Source organism: Chenopodium album, chromosome 2, assembly GCF_948465745.1.
Source record: "Chenopodium album chromosome 2, dcCheAlbu1.1, whole genome shotgun sequence".
In the NCBI taxonomy this organism is placed as follows: domain Eukaryota; kingdom Viridiplantae; phylum Streptophyta; class Magnoliopsida; order Caryophyllales; family Amaranthaceae; genus Chenopodium; species Chenopodium album.
The window spans coordinates 57963836-57986738 of NC_137835.1; the positions used below are offsets into that span (position 1 = coordinate 57963836).

Consider the following 22903-nt stretch of genomic DNA (forward strand, 5'->3'; position numbering starts at 1 on the left):
AAATGGATGGTATAAGTGAATACCTGAAGAAAGGATTACGAGGCCTAAGTACATGGATATACATAGAAACATAAACGATATTATTCCCCTGCAATTGCAGATAGACACAGTTAACGAATCAATTTGCACTGCAGACTAACTTTGTAAAGATTACTAATCAAGAAACGGAGAACTTTACCAAATAATACCCCATCCCACCCCATTGCAGAAGCAAGGACATTCTTCAGCAAACTTCTCTGCATCACTAGTGTGTTCCCTTCGGGAGATTAAATCACCGTATATATCTGTAGTTTATAGATCCATCAGACGCTGCACATCAGCTCTACATAGATTGGAGTGGATCAAACCAATTGTTATGCACTAGCATTATGAGTATAGTAAGAATTTGATGCTTGGACCTACCGTAAACTGAGAACAGGCTGTTCATTATACCTGCAAAATTGAAGGACACTTAAATGAGAAACTAAGGTTAATAGGACTATTTCATCCAGTAATGGATGAAAAACCTGGAAAAATATTCAGCTTAGAATGAAAACGATACCAATGAACATAATCATATAACGGAGGATGTGTATTTTTGTTGTTTCTTGCAGGACCCAGATAACAGCAAGAACAATAATAAACCCTGCAAGATCAAGAACACTGTTATTAGGCATTTCTATTTGTAACTCTGTACCTACTTCTTTCGATGAGTTTACTGTCATAAATGAAGATTACTTAAATGTTGAGCATACCAACACATAGTCCTCGTAGTGTCCACTGTAGATGAAGAAATAATTAGTATCCATACAAATAATAGCTTAACACTGTAAAAAGGTTGACAAAATAAGGTCATGTCATTGTTCAGTATTTATCAAGTCTTTCAAGTCAGGATTTGCCTCTTCCTAGCATATGAAAGTGAGCTTCTCAAAAGAAAGCAATAAGCTTGAGTAGGAAATCTGGAAAATAACATGCAGAACCATCCATTACAAATTAATAATGAAATCACTCACATTTCGTTCACTTTCATGGTTGCATCAGACACTGCAGCACAATAACTTTTAGAGGCAGCATTTGAAACAAGAATCTACCATATATATCTAGATACTCAATACTAATCTAGCTGAATGATGCTTACATTTTTGGCAACAAAAAGAACAATAAATAGAGCAAGGGCTAAACATCCTGCAGCGATTCTGGCAGTCAAAAGATTTGTCGATGCAAGTATTAAAGCCATTCCCCAGAATGATGAGCCAAGGTCTGAAAACAACAGGGGTGTTGTTCAACTCACTAGCAGAGCATCATATGATAATAGTAAAACTACCCTAATTCCATTCAAGAGTCCCATATCAATTCAATTGTAAAGGAAGATCGTGATTTTGAATAGTTATAATGTAAAAGTTTTCAGGTCTTAGTAGTCAATACATCCAGCAGGCAAGATAAACCAATAAACACCACCACGTGTTGTCGTCGAACCACCTTCATTCGCATGTACTTGCATCTCTTCCACCTAGCAGGGAACCAATGATAGAATTTACCAAATACTTAGTAGCTGCAGAAAAGTTAACTAATGATATCCGTCTGAATGCTTGATTACCTCTCATTCAAATGTTAGTCATTAACAAATAAGCTTATACTTGAGCTGATTTATGATATTCTACAGTGACTAAAGAATAATAAGAATGTGACCAACTACGAGTGATGCACTTACATGGCCACAAGTGAGTTTACAAGCAATAGCATGGCTTGCTTCATGAAGAAATACAGTCACGAGCTTAAATGGCATCAGTAGCACCGTTCTCCATAGCTGCAATAGTAACAAAACAAGAAGCACTCACTATCACCAACTATAACCCTTGACGAATAAGTGCATTCAAAAACTGAAAGCTGAATTCGTTATGGATGAGCTTTTAGCCTAGAGGCTAAAATTACCTACACTCAACAGAGCTATAAACATAAATGTGTGATGTTATGACAGTAACCACAAACTGCCATGCATTTTGTTCATATAACTCGTAACAATCAACTTCCCTATATCCCCATTTATCATTGAAACAAAGTAATATTTCCTCTAACTAGTACCTTAAAACGCTCCTTTGCTCCAGGTTACATCTTAATTCTCAAGGCTATTACAGTTTTGATCTGAATTGTTTTATAAAGAAACTCCTGCTAATCACACCTTTAGTCAAAGAATGTCATTCTATGACAATGTCCATGAATTTTTCCACCTTATACAGCCACACTTATAAGTTGCCATCATGAGGCTACTAAAGAAAGTGGAGATTTATGAAAGAAAATAGTGAAGAAGTATAAAAGTCGAAGAATTAATCAAACCAGTCAAATGAAAGGTATTTTAATTAGTCATTCCTTGATTTCATTCACCAAAACAATAAATGAGAAATTTACCTAAAGCTTTAAAGTAGGCCAAATCAGTTCAATAACAAAAAAGAAGTGATTTTGTGGCACCACAAAGCCCCAATCTATTATATGAACTCATTGGTTATAACTACTTTTGGCACTATTGGCACCAATTTTGTTATTTCTGTTATAACTGCTTAGCTTGTCAAGTTTGTTAGAACTTAGTGAGCTATAACTGAATTCTGTTAGAATTAATTTGCAGTAATATTGGCTACTCATTTTTATTCATTCAAGAAATCAATAAAATCTCTTATTCTCTCATTCTATTCTATTCTATCTTTCTCTCTCTTCTCTCTATCTTTAATTTCTAACTAGCCTTTTGGCCCGTTCAATACACGGGTTATTACTTGGGGTTAATTATATGAAATAATTGCTTTATTTCTAAAACTTAAAAGAAAAAAAGACTGAGGATGGTAAAACTGTGAAAGAAGATGAAGAAATTTATTTAGATATATATACATGAAGATTGTGAAATATGAAAAGATATATTAGTTTAAATTATATTTAAAGTCTAGGAGATGAAAAGATTATTTTTATTATAATTCATATGTTTATGTAATAAGTACTAATTAATTGAACTTTATTATATTATGGTGGAAATGGAACACTTCATTTTCCTACTTGAATATAAATATTAAGGGAGGTGACATGTGTTATATGGGATATTGAGTGACTTATGATGCCACATGTCATATAAAAAAATTGTGGTTTATGTTTTTAAATACTAAGTATAGATTCTGCAATGATCTTAGATTCTGCATTACTCTAAAATAAGGGCCTTATATTTATCCTGTAACCATTTGAATAAGTTACGGGTGCAACTCTAATGGGTGTACTAGAACTTTTGAAAGTTGCAAAAGACAATGATACAAATAAGATTTTATTTCAATTTTGAATAATATTTTCAGTGATTTAACCCTAAAGAACTACTCTGATCCTTTTGTTATTTTTGTTACCTTAAACACCTCATTAATTAACCATAAATTCTTATACTCCCTCCGTCCCATAATATATTTCTATATTCCTATTCTGGAGGAAAAGTGAATGAAGTACATTATTAATAAAAGTAAAAAGTACAAGTGTAGACAAAAGTTGGAGAGAGTGTGGAAAAAATACAAACAATAACTATATTATGGGACTGTGAAGTATTTGGTACGACCAATTATCATGGGAGTTATATGTTAGTTTTATAAGGATTATTCGATCAGTATTACAGAGATATTTTGTCAGTATTATAAGGGTTACTCGGTGAGAATTACAAGGTTTTTTTTTTTTTTTTTTTTTTTTTTTTTTTTTTTTTTTTTTTTTTATGCACTCTTATTTAACTTGTCCTTTTTTTTTCATGTTTTTATTCTTTTATATGAATGTGGGACTATTTAACAATGATATAAAATTATAATCTTTATTATTTTAATTGTTTCTCACTCATTAAAAATTCATTTTTATTAATTAACCTGTCGTCAATTTCAAATAAGATGAACAAACATAATTGGAGAGTACTCCCTAGTCCCTAAGGACCATAACCAATACCACACGAGACACGACTATATATTCATTAATTTAACCAACCGACACCCACCACCTTCAAATAACAAATGAAAACAAAAATGCTATCTTTTGAGTTTTGACACTTGAAATTCAAATTTATACGTCAAGATTCAACCACCATTGTAAAAAATATTTTATTATAATAACATTGATGACAGTGATATAGCGTGCTGAACACTGGTACATACTAAATTTTGTTTGACTATATTCACAATTTTATTATCAATCAAACTCAACTAAATATAAGAAAAAACACATACAAGTAGTATTTCAAAGCTAATTTATTCATACCCATCAATCAATCAAGCATACTACCTTATAGGTTATGTGCAACGATTAGACATTTTTCCTCTCTACTTTATGTCAAATCGTGCACGTAACCTGTTACGGATGTAATATAAAGAGTCATTAATAAAATAAATAGTGTATTCATTAGATTAAAATTGAAGTTTTATTGATGGAAAAAAAAATGAAAGATCAAATAGGGGTAAGCTTAACTTACAGCAAGAATGACAACAGTACAGACAGCTGTGGTAGTCAAGAAAACAACTTGTTCATGATTGCAACATCTCTTCAACTCCCAATTTGCCATTTTTTTTTGGTAATTTTTTTTTTCTCTATCCTAAATTTAGCAATATTTCTACTCTAATCTTTATTTGATGGTTGAGTAGAAAGAGAAATTATTAATGGAACCTCGAGATGGAGAAGAAGGCTTTAGGTGGGAGTTATCAAATGTATGAATTGATGATTATGGAATTTCGTGACGACATAAGATTACTTAAACTATACTCTGAATTATTAAATAATAATTGGAGAAATTTGGAATTTTTTAAACCAAATTTGTTTGCTGATGGGCTGCTCCCCCATCAGTTTATGTTTCTTTCTCTCTCCATTCTTTAGCGGGAGATGAGGAAAACTGGAATGGGTCAATAGGTAAAAGGTTTAATGCTAATACCTTTTTTTTTTTTTTTTTTTAGAGAAATGTTAATACTTGTATTTAAACATTATATTCTCTTTACCTTATTAAAATACAGCGCTTTTTTTTTTTTTTTTTTTTTTAGGAAAAAATACAGCGCTTTTTCCATATAGCCAGACATGCATATAAAAAAAATTAAATAAATAAAATCGATTAACCCTGACCAAGTAACCCCTCATTGACTACATAGCGTGACCAACACATATGGAACTTTGTGATTAACATAAGGAAAACTTATTAGATAACACCTTTTATAACCATCTAAACTATGTTTCCAAAAAAAAATAAAAAATAAAAAAAATAAATAAATATAAATCTATACTAATATATTAAAAGGCGTTTATAAAAACGTCCATGTGCCACGTGTCCTTTTATAATGTGCCACGTCACTTCACAAATACTTCATGATGCCACATCACCTACCCAACATCTCTTTATGCCACATCATCACCCAAGCAATCCACATTACTTCATACTTGTATATAAAAATATAATGTTAAGGGAATTTGAACCTCCAACCACTTATAACAAAGGTGGCTTATTAAGCATCTTAGTCCATTGTCAAGCGTGTTATAAATATTAAAAAAAAAATGTACATAAGGTGTGTTTGTTTGTAGGGATTGTAGGTGGAATAGAGATTAATAATCCCTTGTTTGTTTAATGAGAATTGTTCTATCCCAAATGAAAGGGATAGGGATTAAAAAAAATAGAGTTATCCCTCTATTTTTGTAACAAGGGGGCAGGTATAAGGTGTAGGGATTAATCTGTTAACGTCAGCTGCGAATAATCACTGAGCTTCTTAGGTGCCGTCATCTCTGATTCTGAATCTGAAGGAACTTCTGAATCACTAGAAGCTGTTGGAGGGTCTCGACGATTAATGTTATCCCCAGAACCCGCCAGGATTTGCCTATAAAGATTCTTTTGTCTATGATAAGAGCGTTCGATCTCAGGATTGGATGAGATATAACCTGGTCTGGAACACCTGGGCATAAACAAAGAACTAAAAAGCAAATATGAGACTTGCCTCGAAGAACTAACGTTCTATGAGACAAGAAGAAATAACCTAGACTACAGAAAACAATCAGAAATAAAAATAAAATCGTCTCCTCGGCAACGGCGCCAAATTTTGACAAGCTAAAGTCGTAATCACCTAATCAAAAATAATACCTAAAAATCCACTTACTATGTAGATAGGGAAGAAGGGTCGAACCACAGGGAAACAAGTCAGTTTATTCCTAATTAATCAATATAATCTAGATTATCAAGTAACCAAATTGTTATTATAAAGGAGAACTAAACTACTAGGAGTAAATGTGGGAAGGAATAAAAGTAGGAGGAAAATCAAGGAATAAAATACCTGGGGCATAGGTTCACCAATAAATAATATTTCAGGGTAAGACATAATAATCAATCATCAATGCATCAATTAATCAGATCATAAAGGGGTCTTGCTACTTATTACAATCATAGAATTAATCTACCGGTATTAAATCTCATCTCTCGAATCTCGACTTAACCATTTATAAATTAACTTGCCTATTAAAAATAATCCTAAATATCAATTCTCATCTCTCGAATCTTGAATCAATATTGCTAAACTCATACATAAAAGACCAGAACTAATCTAGTTGCAGAGCATTAAATCAATCAATAGGAAATTAATCTAGCATTGACAATCAACAACAATAAATTACCCCTTCATATTATTTATGGATCCCCATAAACCCTAGAAAGAAAACTACTCAAACATAATTAAATCTAAACTAAACAAAGCAATTAAACAAGCCATGATGAAAGAAATAAAATAAATGACTGAGATTAAAGTAGAAGAAATCGTTACCAAAGTAATCGGAATTAAAGAGTTGAATTAAGAACAAAGTAAAGAACAAAGTTGTAGAAAGAAAAAATAATCTAAAAACTAAGTAGAGAGAGAAATTCTAAGAGAAGATATAATAGGAGTTAGTGAGAGCGTTAAACTTGTTTAACAAAAACGTATTTATATTAAGCAAGAAAATTCCTAAATTAAAACAAACTAAACGACGCTTAAAACTTCATCAAGGACACGCGCCCGGTCGGGCGCCACACCGCCCGACCGGGCCCGTCTTTTTTTTAACATGGATGTCTCTCGCGCCCGGCTGGGCGCGAGATAGGGCGAAAGATGTTCCGCTCCGCCCGGTCGGGCGCGCCTTCGGGCGGAGCCTAATTTGGTCGGGCCACAATCTTTTGCAACTTGGACTTCTCGATTAGGCTCCGATTCTTCGGCCCAATCCGGATTTCCTCTTCGGGTCTTGAATACTCGATCTAAATGCCTCGATATCACATGCACCGAGCCTTTAATCACCGGTTTGATAACTCTAATCAGCCCTGGGTTACGAAAACCGGTCGTGCTCCTCTAATGCTCGAAGTTGCTCCATAAAAATCCTGGGAAAATGCTCCATATGTGCAAATCCCTACAAAACTCAACCAAAACTACGAAAACACTAGAAAACACCAATTAGTAATAAAAGTGACTCTAAAGAGCCAAAAACACTATCAATTATGACCAAGGGACGGGGGTAAAATACTATATAAAATGGACATATCATTCAACTTCTACAACTTTTTCTTAGGTTTAACCAATGGAGCAAGAATCCCCAGCAAATCCCACATCAAATCCACCACAAAATTACTGACTTTAATCTTGTTCCTAATGGTTTGGGGTGGTCACGCTTTGTTGTGGATCGTAGCGCCAGTATGCAGTGTTGGAAGATCTTAGGATGAAGAGGATGGTTGTTACAAATGAAAAAAGGGAGGGGGATTTTCCAAATAGGTTAGAGTGATTTGGGTGGGCGGCTAAGTTGATGGGTGGTGGTGTCGACGGCGGCTGAGAGGTTGGCAGCTAGGGTTGGCTAGGCTAGGCTAGGTTGTGGCTTTGAGGAGAGAGAAATGGGTGGTCAAAGCCGATAAACCAAATCAATGGCCTCATACCATGGTAAGACATGTTCTAAAAAAAAAAAAACTTTATTTAGGTCCTGTTACTTCACCTTAAAAAAAAATATCCAGTAAATATAATTTCAGTTCAGTAAAATTAATTTCAATTCACTAAAAATAAGTTCAATTCAGCCAAAATAATTTCAGTCCAGTAAAAATAAGTTCAATTCCGTAAAAATTAGTACGCTTAGAGAAGAAATATAATAGAAAATCAGTAAAGCATAATTTCAATTCAGCAAAAATTTCAATTCAGTAAAATTAATCTCAATTCAGTAAAAATAATTTAAATTAAGCAAAAAATAATTTTAGTTCAGTAAAAATAATTTCAATTAAGCAAAATAAGGTGAAGTGAACAGGGCCTTAGTAAGGTGATCAACATTAGCCAGGCCCGATCCGACCCGACACGAAAATAGGGCAAACTAAAAACACATTTTTTGTTAAAAGCTCGAATCTTGTCCAAAAAAAGCTCACTTTGGCCCGACAAGCCCGCTATTTTTTGTGGGTTCGGGCACGACGTATCATGTTAAGGCCCAACCCAGTCCGATTTTAATCACCTCTAGGATTTAGGTGTGTTAATCACCTCTAGGATTTAGGTGTGTTGACTTGACAGGGTCTTCTCCATTGACACAGTCTAGGCTTTCTGACTTTGTTCCTGGACAGGTAGTTACTGATGCGACCAATCAGAAGTGGGTCAAGTACGAATCTAGTTGTCGAGCGATTGGATATAAATTCCTTCCTTTCTCTTTCTCCTCTCTTGGGGAGTTTGAAAAGGAGGCTGTTGCATTGCTGAAGCGGATCTAGAGGTTCTCGAAGACTCAGGACATTGGGGCGCATGTTGTAGCTCATATCTTTACTAGGATCGGCTTTTCTATAGCTAGAGGAGTGGGGGCCCAGATTGTATCTCGGCTTCCCACTAATTTTCTATAGGTTGTATAACTTTATATGTTTTTGAGATATAATACGCGGGATACAATTGATGTGTTGGTTGTAATCTTAAATATCGCGTTGGCATGTTACCGCAACCCCATTGAAATTTGATGGTGGAAGACTATTTTAAGATTTTTAACCTAAGCGTTAAACATTTAATTTGATACTATTATTAACAGAGCTTAAAACACGCATTTATACAATTCAGTCCATTGGTAATTTTTATTTTGGCTTAAAGAGGTTTGAGATCACTTTTCCTCACATTCCGAAGTTCATAATAGCCTCTTGATCTCTCTCTCTCTCTCTCTCTCTCTCTCTCTCTCTCTCTCTCTCTCTCTCTCTCTCTCTCTCTCTCTTTTTTGTTTTTTTTTTGTGAGAAGTAGTCCATAATAGCTTAGATTTTATGTAGTTTGTAGACTCATAGTAATGCAATTGTAATACCCTGAAATTTTGAAAATAAATATTTTAATAATTTATTCAATTATTTGAATTAGGAGCCAAAATTAATTTTTGGCGCCAAAAATAAGTATTTAATTATTTATTTTAGTACCTTAAATCAATAATAATTAATTATTTTGGTTAGTTCATATTTTATGATATACAACTATTTTAGTTTGATATAATCTAATATATATATATATATTTTTACTTCAAATCATTATCTTAAACTATGATTTCCAAAAAAAAAAAAAAAAAAAAAAAAAAGGTTGGCCGTGAGAATTGGAGTAATTCCTTTCAACAACCTTTGTTAAGTATCTTATTAATCTATTCTACTTCCTATCTTATTAACACCTATCTTATTTTTTTCCTAATATCTTTCATTAGTTTCTTTTCCACATAAATTAACCTAGGCTAAATGACATTCAAGTTCATTTAACTAACCAAACTTATCTAGTTTTCATACTAATCCTATACCTTCTTTAACTTTATCCTTTCCACCCTTAAACACTATAAATAGACCCCTCATTCTTCACACTTATTCACACCAAATCAGAAATTCTCTTCTCTACTCTCTATCTCATCACCCCTTCTTCTTACTCTATCTAGCTTAAATAAACTCTGCAACCCATAACCAAGTTGTTGCCACCAAACAACTACCTCTTCCGCCACCAACGACCACCCAACTATACTAATAGCACTATTTTGATAAAGGTTAATATTTAGGTAGTTCATGCACAATAGAATGGTGTTTTTGGTTTTGTGTTATTTTGTTAACCTTATATTAACTAAGGTTATTTTATTTGTGTAGGAGGAGTCTCCCGATCGTTGTCAAGTTTAGTAGTCGTACCTTTTTGTTCTCGTGATCAAGGTACGTATAGGTGGCTAGGTCCTTGATACAATTTTTGAATGCGTGTTTTGTATAATATTTGTTTTAATGATTGTTTGAATAAATGTTGCGTATGAATATTTAAGTTAAAAATTTTCATGACAAGTTAAAGTATATAATTTTATGATTTGAAGGTTTGATCTCTAAATGTTGATCGATTTAATAAAAGTTGTTTGATTTATAAATCACTTGGTTTAATTAATTTGTAGCTCATTGTGAGCCTGAGTATTTGATATTTTAATTGTCCCTCTACCCGGGACTGGTTAAGTAAGACCATGAGCTTTGTATGATCTGGTCTTTCCTCGAGTATAGTATAACTTGCTTGGGGGGTGTGCACACTTAGGTGAGGAAAATTGGTTTAGAAATATATCAAAAATTGAGAAGTTTATAAATTGGAAATCTATTGGTTTGGAAAGCTTTTATTGATGAATATTACTACCCTTGGAAGGTTTAATTATTTTTGGAAAGTTTAATTTTGAAAAGTCACTCGTGACAGGCTTAAATTTAAATGGTTATTTCGAAAGCATGTTTGCCTAATAAAAGTATTTACATGCCTTGCACTTATACGTACTTAGCGTTTTTGCTAATCTGTTTTCCTTTTTGTTTTGGTTCGCCCTGTTTACCATTTTGGTAAGCAGTCTTGATTTCAGGTGTGAAGTTGTTCGTACGCATACTAGAGTCGGGATTGGGATCACATAGATAGGAATTAATTTTATTTATGTATGGACAAGTTTTTATTGGCTTATTTTGAAACAGTTATTATGGTTATTCATATTATTAATAAAAGTTAGTTATTTTTCCGCTGCAATTTGAGTAATTAATTAAGCCTTACGTTTTCACGTGGCGGTAATACGCCCAAGTCTATCTCTACGGTATTTGTATACATATAAATATAGTATTTACGTAGAGGGAGATTTTGGGGTGTTACAACAATTGTCTCATCATTGCACTATTTGGTCAATTAAAGGAGCAAAAAATAGATGTGCATAATATTTACCCTTTAGGCCCTCACTTCCTTTTTATTATTACACCATCATTTCCAACCAAAAAAAAAATATTATTATTACACCATCATCATTGCCTCATTTTCCCCCAAAATGCCTAATCCATTTTCATTTCCACTATTAAGACCGTCTTACAATCATAAGACCACTTTTGTGAATTATTGTAAGCATATATATATGACCCTATCCAGAATTTTCTCTTTTCTTAACTCATCCCACCTACAAGGATACAAGATAGTAATATATGATGGTAAGACGGTCTTATTTAAAAACTTGTATTTATTAGTTTGATTTTTATCATCCCTTAAACACACCACCAAAATTCCAAAATAAATTGCTATTTTCAGAGATAAAGATTTTGTACAATTTGTAATCCAGTATTTTGATTTATGAAGATGGGTTATAAAGGAAAGGGGTGTAAAGGTGTAAGAGCATTTGCATTGGTGAGTTACTACCCTACTCACAACACACTCTCTCCTCTTTGTAAGTTAACTCACCATTGTGGAATGTGACTCACAACTTACCCATAATAAGGAGAACACCCCCACTGATGAGTAGCTGATGAGTAAGTGGTCCACATTTTTTTTTGCTTTTTTTTTTTGAAACATGACAAGTGTCCCCTTCAAGCAATATTTAAATTCATTGAATTTGATATTCACGGTGAGTGCAACGACTAGTTTTTGAACTTTAATTTTTACAACGATAATATTTGTAACGGTAATATATACAAGGCTTTTAATTTTTTTCAAAAAATAATTGCACCAATGACATACTTATAATTTTATTTATAAATAGTGCCTAATATTGATATAGTTTTTCATACTTAAAATTTTACCCTTCTTTTTTTATTGCAAAAATATTTTCAGATTATGGATCTTAATAATCCTAATGTGGAAGTGGTTCATCTCAAAATAATCCAAACTACCCAACTTCCAATTCTCCAAATTTTCAAAGTAATTTTCATTTTGATCCAAGTAACCTTACTAATCCAAATGCTCAAAGGATGTTATTTTATAACATTCCTAACCAACCAATGCATCCAAACCAACAATTTGTACAACAATTTCCAAATCAATTTTCAAACCAAAATTTCCCACAACAATTCCCAAACCAATTTTCAAACCAAAACTTTCAACAAATTCCCCAAAATTTACCATCAGGGTTTATGTTTCCAATGTCACAACATTATGGTGGGAATCAAATAATTCAAAATAGTCCAACAACTCCTGAGAGAGAAAGAAGTAGTAACTTAACCCCACCCAAAAATCCAAGGGTTTCACAACAATCTGATGATGATGATGTTGATGTTGAATGTTGATGGCGCTGCTGATGATGATGATGTTGAAGCTCCGCACGGGAGCAACACAAGTGGGAGGGCTGAAAAATGGGGTGCAAAAGAAGATGAAGCACTCGTCTCGACTTGGGTAGAATGTGCAGTTGAAGATCCAGAAGATCAAAGTTTGGCCATAATGTGGAGGAACATAAAATCCCTTTATAATCAAGCTAGAGAAGAAAATAAACCCAACATGCGCCCTAGAACTTACTGAAGCTCATGAAATATATAGAGGGACGTGTAATGGTTCACGCTTTGGTTTAATTGGCTGTTGGGAGATGTTGAGAGACTTAGACAAATGCAGGCCGATAGACCTAGACATACCTTCTAGTGATGGTGGCAATTCAAAAAGATCAAAGCCAGATACTCCAACTGATGATGGTCCAAAAATTCATTCTCGTCGTCGTCGTCGTTCGGATGGGGTGAAAGCAGCGAAAAGAAAAGGTAAATCTGTTGCTAATTCTAGAATTCAAAATGGTTGTAGCTCTGAAATTCTTTAAAGTCTTTTACTCAAGCTCTTTCAGAGATGAGTGTGATTAAAGGACAACACAAAGATGTTGATGAGAGGCAAATTGATGTAGCGGAACGTATGCTACAATGTCAAAAGGAACGAGATGCCGCCAAAGCTCAGAAAAAATAGGAGGAAAAAAGGTTCAAGCTATTTAGTATCCTTCTTGCAAAACCAATCTATCTGAAGATGAAAAAGAAATTTATGCAAAACTAAAGGAAGAATTTGCACATCTTTTGGGCTAGTTTAAATATCAATTAAGTTAATTAAACTCCATGTTTTATGCTATTTTTAATTGATGTATGGTTACTCTTATTGTTTTAAATTTCCTTTGTAATATTTTGTTGTTAGTTCTTTCTTAATGCAATGAAGTTGAAGTTTTTATTATTAATTATCTACTTTTGTTAACATCATAAATTATTTATTGCAAATAATTAAATTATTAATATATATGAACTCCGTATTGAAAAATGTTTTGTAGCTAGTAACTTTTGAAAATATTTACAATATGACCGGCCTACAATAATGCTACATTGAAATGTCCATGTGTTGACAGAAAATCTATATGCATCATCAGAAAATCTTATCTTTTCCTGTTATGTGTACCTATGAATTGAAATGTCATACAAAAGAAACCTACAAACCCTATAACAAATGTAGAAAATCTATAAACCTTATCGAAAATCATATCTCTTATATACTTTTGTGCCAATATATCATAAACACCAATTATTTGTTTTGAATTATTTTAGATGTTATATATATAAGGGGGTTGTACTTATGGTTTAAAACATAAAAATAAGTATTATTTTTGCAACAAAACTCTCCTCCTCTCAACCAAAATTTATTACAAAATGAACTCTATTTCAAATTCTTCTAGTTCATCTAGTTCAGGGTTATTTGATTACATGGTCAATGACTATGTAGAGTGGCATGAATCAATTACCCAAAGGCGAAAAGAAGAAGGATTGATCGAGAAAGCAATCAATACAGCTGTTGTTCCCCTTGTAACCTCTACTCACCAGCCCCCCTTCACTCCTAAACTTACGTACCAAAGGTGGTATGTAAAAAGAGATCAAGAATATGCTGATGTACAATTATATAACGACTACTTTAGTCCCAAACCATTGTACACAGACGATATGTTCCGCCGACGGTTTTGAATGCGTAAGAATGTGTTCACACGTATTGTTAATCAATTAAGCGAAAGTAATTACTTTCAACAAAAGCCGGATGCCACCGGAAGACTAGGTGCATCCCCCCTCTAAAAATGCACTGCAGCAATTCGGATGTTAGCCTACGATACATCAGCCGATGCAGTTGACGAATATCTTAAAATCGCAACAAGTACCGCAAGGGAATGTCTCGCTCACTTTGTTGAAGGAGTCGTCTCTGATTTTGGACCGGGGTACTTGAGGAGGGCGAATACTACGGATACTGAACGACTCCTCCGTGAAAGTTATAGTCGTGGATTTCCTGGTATGATGGGAAGCATTGATTGCATGCACTGGAAGTGGAAAAATTGTCCACGTGCTTGGAAAGGAATGTATCAAGGTAGAAGTAAAACAACAACCGTGATCTTAGAGGTCGTTGCTTCACAAGACTTGTGGATATGGTATGCCTTTTTCGGTACACTAGGTTCTTGTAATGATATAAATGTCCTCCAACGGTCACCAGTGTTCTCTGATATATGTGAGGGCAAAGCTCCAGAGGTTAGCTTTGATGTCAACGGAAATACATACAATATGGCTTATTATCTTACATACGGTATCTATCCAAAATAGGCAACATTTATCCCAGCAATCAAACACCCACAAACCGCTAAGCACAAATTACTTACCAAGAAGCAAGAGAGTTATCGAAAAGATGTTGAACGTGCCTTTAGAGTGTTACTACAAGCTCGATTTCAATAATACATCAACCAGGTCTAGCATGGACGACTAAAATTTTATGGAAAATCGTAATGGCTTGTATTATCATGCACAATATGATTGTTGAAGATGGGCGAAATGGATATTTGCATTACAATGCATTTGAATTTTTCAATGATCAACCACACAATGTAGTTAGGTCATCATCTGGTAATAACAACCAACCATTTACCGTGAGAAGTGGATGATTGGATAAGCTCAATTTAAGTGGCTATATGTCAAATAGAAATAATGTTCGTGATAGGGAGACCCATATTGCATTAAAAAATGACTTGGTTGAGCATATTTGAGGATATTTCAGCAACAAATGAATAGACACTTTTAATGAAGATTGTATTTCATATTTTTATGTATCTCTATGTTTTATAAACTATGCAAAATTTTATATTACTATTGTATTTTTCATTTCAAAAATTAGAAAAAAAAAAAAAAAGGTTACATATTTAAGTGATTATTAAGATTATAGACTTCATCTATAATTTCTTAGTTTTATTAAATAATTATGTAAGTTTAATAATTACAAATTCAAAGAAATTATAGATGATGGGGTATTGATAAAAATTAGGAGAGAGAGTGGTGTGTAACCTTACCATTGTAGATAAAAAAGATAAGGTGACTCATAAAAGTAACTTTAAGATAGTGGAAAGTTGGAAGAGAGAAATAAATGAGATGAGTTGTAATGGTGGTGAGTTACCCACCATTGCTCATACTCTAATGGATGTTAAATGATGACTTCCACAAAGTGATGATAATTTTGGACAAACAAATATTGAATAAGCTTTACAAGCATATAAACTATTACAATTCCTAATATACTGTAATATATCATCTACCTTCATCTACAGAAGAAAGAGAGATGGAATTTCTTGAAAAGTCTTCAACAGCAGTGCTCCCTGTCGTAGTTTTGGTGAGACCAGAGGACGAACTACTAGGATTAGTTTTGGTGAAAGCAGAAGAGCTAGTTGGTGCAATCCATCGGCGACCATGAATTCCAGGTTTACCTGGCTGCGGCAAACTAAATGACTCACTGCATAAAAGCAGATGAACAGAGCTCATGGCTGGCCTCTCAACAACAGTCGCTTGGCAACATAGCAGCCCAAGTTGAATGCACATTGCCGCCTCATCTGGATTGCACTTACCAAGGCTAGCATCAACCAACTCCAGGCTCCTCCCTTCCTGGAAGAGCTTCCATGTCTGCACAGACAATTTTAGAACTAAAGATTTCACATCTATTCAGAAAGCGGAATGAAGTAGCTAACAGTATCTCATTGATGCTAGCCTAACAGTAATATAGTTGTCTAAGGAAGTTTCTATAAGTATGAAGTATGAACCAATACGTCAACAGTCAACTATAGCCTTCATTAAGTATTGCACATATATATATGAATATCTCCTTAAATACATATTTTGGAATTAAGAGGCCTTTAGTATTTTTGGCCTTGTGCATTGCATAGACCAGATTTCCTACAAGGACTAGACTATGAGTAAGATTTACATAGTGAGCATTAGACAATGCCTCATGCCCTCATCAAAAAATTAATTTTTTATTAAGATCAGTTCTGAGTAGACAAAGTCAGAACTTTGCACTGTGAAATTGATAGTAGAATTATATACGTAGTAGCAGATTCAGTGTTTTGCCTGAATTTCTGTAACACATATAGCTGCATGTCAGATTTTAAGTCTACAAACGTTTTCCATTTTCTGTGATCAGTATATTGTTAGAACTCTTACAAATAACCGAATGGTACACAGCTCCAGTTTCCCTCCTTCATGTCCACCTTCGCTAAAGCACATTTAATTTGTATTTGTGTACCACTAGTTCTCAAATAGTAAATGATACTATCTCCATTCTCTTTTAGTTGTAATGTTTTGACTTTCACGTTTGTCAATGCATAATATCAAACCTTTATATCTCTAAATAGATAAGTTAAAATTATAAAAAATTGATATTGTGATTTGTGAAAATAAATTGAGACTAATCTTTCAATAACCCACATGACTGTGCTTTGCCAACATATAAATCCATAAAGGTGGTCAGAGGGGAGAACGCAAATACTGCAATTATCCAAATGTTGCAACTTAAAGAGAACGATAGAAATATAATTTAGGAAAAAGAGTACAAATTCCACATAATGCTGACTTTCTCAAGATATATCATAACCAGAATAAGAACTTACATAGCTCAAGAGATCTGCCTTCTCTGCACCAAGGTTGTCAACAAAATTCTTTCTTCCACTTATAATCTCCAATGTCAGTACCCCAAAACTGAACACATCCGACTTCACTGACAAATATCCATGCATTGCATACTCAGGTGCCATATACCCGCTGCAATCATAGACAAAGTTTCCTAATCAGCATTTAAGTAAATAAAAGAATTGATTAAACAAAGAGCCAAGCATGAGGATCATGAGCTGTACAAATAAAAATTAGTTCAAAGTGATAAAAAGTTGCTTCTAATTACTCACTAAGTACCGGAAATCTTGAGCGTATCTAAATGGGTGCCTTCACCAGGAAATAACCTGGCCAAACCAAAATCCGATATCTTAGGATTTAATTGATCATTAAGCAATATGTTGCTGGCTTTAATATCTCTATGAATAATCCTTTCAGGAGCCTCTTCATGGAGGTAGAGAAGTCCTCTAGCAATACCAGTTATGATTCTGTACCGTGTAGCCCAATCAAGGACTGATGAGTTGTCTTTCTCTGATAAAAATTTAGCACTATATTAGCTCAAATCAGTGCAATCAGCCTCACTGAAGAGACTTGTAGCAGAATTTTCTAGTCAGAAAGGCATCTTACTGAAAATAAAATAATCAAGGCTCTTATTAGGAAGATACTCGTACACAAGCATTTTCTCAGCTCCCTCTATGCAGCAGCCAAACAATGTCACCAAGTTTTTATGCTGAAGTTTCAACAGTAGCTTCACTTCATTAGTGAATTCTGTAACACCCTGTCTAGAGTTTACTGACAACTTTTTCACTGCTACTTCTTGTCCATTTGGCATCAGTCCCTGAAGTTCAGAGCCGGATGAGTTTAATGTTTCCGCTTCTGGATGCAGAGAATTGTCTTTCTCAGATCCAGCAAATAATATACAAGTATTGATTAAGCAAATAATATCAATCATTGCCTTAGTTGATGCTTAAGCAGGACTATAGAAGATTTTCTACGAGTACATCTGCTATTAATAATATCAATTGTAGTATCAATCTGAAATTTTTATTATCTGATAAACAACATTATTCAGAAGAGGCCTATAATAAAAAAGAAAAATGCAGCTGGTGGATAGCCTACAGAGTCCAGACTTAAGGTAATGAAGATCAAGGTCCGCAAAGTAGTGGCATTATCCTAACTCCCAATAGTAAATGGCAATTGTGCCATTGGTTGCGAGAGATCCATGGTTATAGAGGATGCCGAAGCACATGAGAGGGAAGAATTTAATGTCCTGTTGATCTCATTAGCCATCACTATCTTTTCATTTGCTCTAAAATGAACTGTTATTAAGCAACATGAATTATTTCTGCACCTTTTATCTCCTTGACATATCAGTCTAGATACTGCCCTATAATGCTCAAACTCATGCAAGAGATCAGCCCAGTCCAAGGGTGCGCTTTACTTATGCAAGGAGGAGGCCCAAGCAAGGTGTGGATAAGAAGGAGTGAGCTGAAATGTGTGAGCTGGAAGTTAGTTATGGGAAGGGGGTAAATCAGTAATTTGGGAAATAAGTTTGTTAGTCCTTGTGCGGGGCGATGAATTTGTTATGTCTGCTAGGTAGTTATTTTTGGGTATTTAAGGGAAGTTTGTGGAGGGGGAATGCATTGAGAATTTTGTTGTGGAAATCATTTCCTTGGGAGAGCATCCTTTCCTCTCAAAAGAAAGGAGTTGTATTGTGGTTACACTGACTTGCAATACAATCTATCTTGGCTGCTAATTTCTTCTCTGTTTCTCTTGCTTACTCTGTTTTTTCTGAACTAATTCCTAGCAACTCACTCTTTAAAGAAAGATAAAAATGCCAAATCTTATGAACAATAGAACAATTTTTAAGGCTTGTTTGGATTAAGGAAAAAAAAAAACAGATGGAAACTGTAATGAAGTTAATCAAAACATTACAACGTAATGTTTCAAACTTCCATTAGAATTCAAGAAACAGATATATAAGCCTATGGTATAGAACATGCAGAAAAATATTTCATATAAAGCATAAAAGAATATCTTAAATATGTAAGCACTAACTCAGACAACACTTGGATTTACAATCGATGGCATCTAAATGCCACCATCTGATACAAGCTCAAGGGTATGTATTGAGGTGGAATTAAGCATAGCTGAAAATGTAAATCATTGCCAGCTGCTGAAGAGGAAATCTCTGAGCCAGAGGTGGTTGTGCAGGGGAGCTGAGGTGGCAGGGCTGCAACCTATTCACTATTCAGCAATATTCCCATAAATATGCTTTCAAATGAACGGATTTCAGTCAAGAATTTTGTGTTTGTTTATTTTGATTTAATCATGTCCATTCCTTTCCATTTTATGTGTCATTTTGATTCAGTTACTTTCCTTTGTTCAAAAAAAAGTTACTTTCTTTGTCATAGCTTAGGTATGGGCACATTTTATCATAGCACTGGTGTTGAGAGCTTTAAGTAAATGAGAAGATGTAACATGATGATATGATCTCATTCTCTACCCTCTCCATGTTTCTCTCTGGGAATCACTGTTACATGATTTAGCATCCTCGACTCTCAAGATTCCCTTTTTCTTCATAAATTATCTCTGGATTAATCCAAATCATTCTCTATCCTAGAAATTAGGATCAAATGATCAATTCTAGCTTTATATAAATATGTAATACAGTGCTTGATGTTTTATCACCATCATTATATGTTGTTTCTTTTTTGGTCAATTAATTTTAGTTCCCGACAATTATGTTGCTATGTTGCATAAACAAAAACATGCCAAATGAAACTTTGGACCATCTTGATTAGGTCTTGATCATTTCATCTCTAAGAGAAAGTTCAAATAAACTAGGACCAAAAAATTGATATAAGGGCTATTGAGACAATTTCTCAAACAAAAATGTTTTTGACATATTCAGTTTAATTCATATTATTTGCAATAAGAAAAAGTCATTGAATAGGATTAATCCCTATTGAATTTGTAGGATTACAGTTTTGGAAGATTTAGCAGTCATATTTAATTTTTTTGGTTATATCCAAACTATATATATATATATAGCAACCCCATCTTTATGTTAAAAATAAATACCACCTAACAATTAATACCCCTTTGTTGCACATAATAAGAAACGGAAGTAGTATTATAAAGGGTATTTATAAATTTATACGGGATACATAGAGTCACGGAGCATAATTAATCCAAAACTTATGAAAAAAAATAATTAAAAAAAAGGGAAATTCTCTTTGGTAAACTCTAATTTTTTCATTTTCTAAGTGGTAAACATTCTTAAATTTTATTATCAATGGTAAACCTAAATTTTTTATTACTCTTGATAAGAGTTATTTTAATGAAAATCCTTAACTATAGTTAGTTTTATTATTTTTTGAATAGTTAATTCATTATAAAATATTTATAAAAAAAAAAAAAAAAAAAAAAAAACATATCCCTCCCCCACCCAGCCTAGCCACCAGCAGCCCCCAGCCCCTGACGGCGACGCCCTAGCTCCCCCTATCCTCGGCCGGCGACACTCAACCTCCCCCACACCCTCAACCACCATCGTTCGCTAACCACCCCCCCACCCTCAACCACCGTCGTTGCTAACCACCCCGAAAAACGGCCCTCTTCCTCGACGAGTCCCCTTCTCTTTCACGCGGCCCGAAAACCTTAAACCCCACCTAAAAACCCGAATTCGATTTCTGGATTTGGATGAACGAATTTGGGTTTTTTTTTTTGTGTTTTTGGGTTGGATTTAGGGCTTTGGGTCGGAGAACAGAGGAGGGGGGTCGTCGGGGAAGGGGATCAGTTTTCGGGGTGGTTAGTGAGGTCGACGGTGGATGAGTGGTTTCGAATGGGTTATAGTGGTTTTGGGGGGCCGAAAAACAAGGGAGGGGTAGTTTGGGGGAGGGGAGTGGGTGGTTTTTGGGGAGGATTGGGGTGGAGCGAGAGTTGAGCTGGGGGGAAATGGGGAGAGGGTATGGTGGTCGGTGGGTGGAGCAGCGGGAATGGGGAAAGGGGACATGGTGGCAGAGTTGGGGGTTAAGGAGGAGTGCAGGGTGGCTGACGGGGGAGGGCTGCTGTGGGTGGGGTTTGCTTTTTTTTTTTATTTTTATTTTTTTTTATTTTTTAGGTTTGATAAAAAAATATTTCTAAAATAAATGAAAAAAAAAAACTAACTATGGTTAAATATCTAGTTAAAATTCATCATTAATGTTGTAATTGACTCAATATAAAAATTTAGGTTTACCATTGATAATAAAATTTAAGAACGTTTACCACTTAGAAAATGAAAAAGTTGGAGTTCACCAAAGAGAATTTCCCAAAAAAAAAATTATAAAACCACTCACATTCACACTTACCCTGAGAAGAAATCCCCGTCAACTGCTTTGAAGTATGAAGAAAGTTAAACTAACTATTAATACATCAAAATTATAACTGAGGTCATAATTTAATTCCTACCATGATACAATTTTCGGGGGTGAGAATTCATTTATCCTTTTCTGTATCTAAAACATAATTTATATAATATCTCTGATTCATATAATTTGTAATGATTATACAATTTTCTTCTTTATTTTACATTAGATCATTGCAAATAATATGAAACGGAGGTAGTACGTACCTACTCTGCTAATTTTACCGCCGGCAAGATGCCACAATTTATCAATATGTTACGACATTCAATATTATAATAATATGCTATTTAAATTGGGATTTGTTATGACCTTGTAGCTCATCAAGACCTTAAAAAATAATGGCAACTTAGATTTTGGATCGAACTTGATAGAATATGAAATAGAATATGAATTATTCTAGCAGAACTAACTAAAGATAAATCCTTTTTTTTTTTTTTTTGTTTGGTGAATTAAAGATAAATCATTAAATAAAAGATAGCAATAGTTACTAATGAAGATGCCTGAAAATACCTTAAAAACAGGTCCAAAACCACCATGACCTAACAAATTCGTTTCGGAGAAGAAATTGGTTGCAACCTGAAGAATACGAAGCTCAAAAAATAGCTCAGAAATTTCTTCGGCTTCAGCAGCAGCAGTAGCAGATTCATGGCGAAACTTCCACTTTTTAAGACAATCACAAAACCTTGAAAATAATACTCCCATCTTCAGTTGATCACAAACTTTTGTTTTGTAATATAACATGAAATTTATAAATGTTGTAGATTTTGAAGTTTCAATTTTATCTGTTCAACTTCAAACGTTTCAAATGATGTCCCCAGGAGGCAGGTTGGTGTTCATTGACTCCATTTATTATTATTTTTTGTGGTCAAATAAACTCGAGGTTAGTTGAATTAAGATACGTCTACTTGTTGTATTTCTCACTTTTCAATAACGAAACTTCTTCAAGATCTCGATATAAATATATAATACACTTGGTGATCTAGACGTTGACTCCATCACGACTTCACTTTCTAAATTAGGCACACAGTCAAGGCAATTTATGAAAAGAGATTTGGAGTCTTAGGGAACCATTTTAAAAGGTTTGATTAACGCGTCAAAACTTCTAATATGAGTAGAGGGGTCGTTTCGGGTGTGTGTCGGGGGTTTAATTAGGTCGAATCGAATCGGGTCGATTTAAAATTTGAGTGATACTGAGTACTAAACTATTATGTCTGTACAGATTGTAATTTAAATTGGGTATTTATGGATTAGCAGATCAGATTAATTTTTGAAACTTCTTAATGTGAGTGCTAAATTTGGGTTGACAATTTGACTTTACGTCAAGTTAAATGGTTTATTTGGACAACAGGTTAGTCTGGGTCAATTTTTAAACTAGAGAGTCGAATTGGTTCAATCGTA

General features: G+C 34.0%; 2 protein-coding genes across 4 annotated transcripts in view; both read right to left on the reverse strand.

Moving 5' to 3' along the window:
• Positions 1-4638, reverse strand: part of LOC145598813 (uncharacterized) — a 5187-nt gene extending 549 nt beyond the window's left edge. Inside the window, exons 1-8 of one of the 3 annotated variants that reach the window (XR_014103627.1) lie at positions 4448-4638; positions 1691-1786; positions 1405-1489; positions 1118-1239; positions 735-759; positions 542-625; positions 403-432; positions 24-309 (exon numbers count right to left, since the gene is read on the reverse strand). Coding sequence is in view for 2 of the 3 variants with exons in the window: in XM_081655204.1 (XP_081511330.1) it covers positions 323-432; positions 542-625; positions 735-759; positions 1118-1239; positions 1405-1489; positions 1691-1786; positions 4448-4537 (612 nt within the window). In the remaining variant the exon portion in view is untranslated. Of the gene's footprint in view, positions 1-23; positions 433-541; positions 626-734; positions 760-1117; positions 1240-1404; positions 1490-1690; positions 1787-4447 lie in introns of those variants that run through there. The other 2 variants (XM_081655214.1, XM_081655204.1) reach the window with 2 other exon arrangements.
• A 10882-nt stretch (positions 4639-15520) lies between these two features.
• On the reverse strand, positions 15521-22539 carry LOC145586103 (cysteine-rich receptor-like protein kinase 43). Its single transcript, XM_081642846.1, has 5 exons — positions 22016-22539; positions 17724-17934; positions 17390-17627; positions 17099-17249; positions 15521-16115 (listed from the first exon to the last, which is right to left on the reverse strand). Exons 1-5 carry the CDS (start codon positions 22244-22246, stop codon positions 15747-15749), a joined length of 1200 nt encoding a protein of 399 aa, XP_081498972.1. The 5' UTR covers positions 22247-22539; the 3' UTR covers positions 15521-15746.
• Positions 22540-22903: the final 364 nt, after the last annotated feature.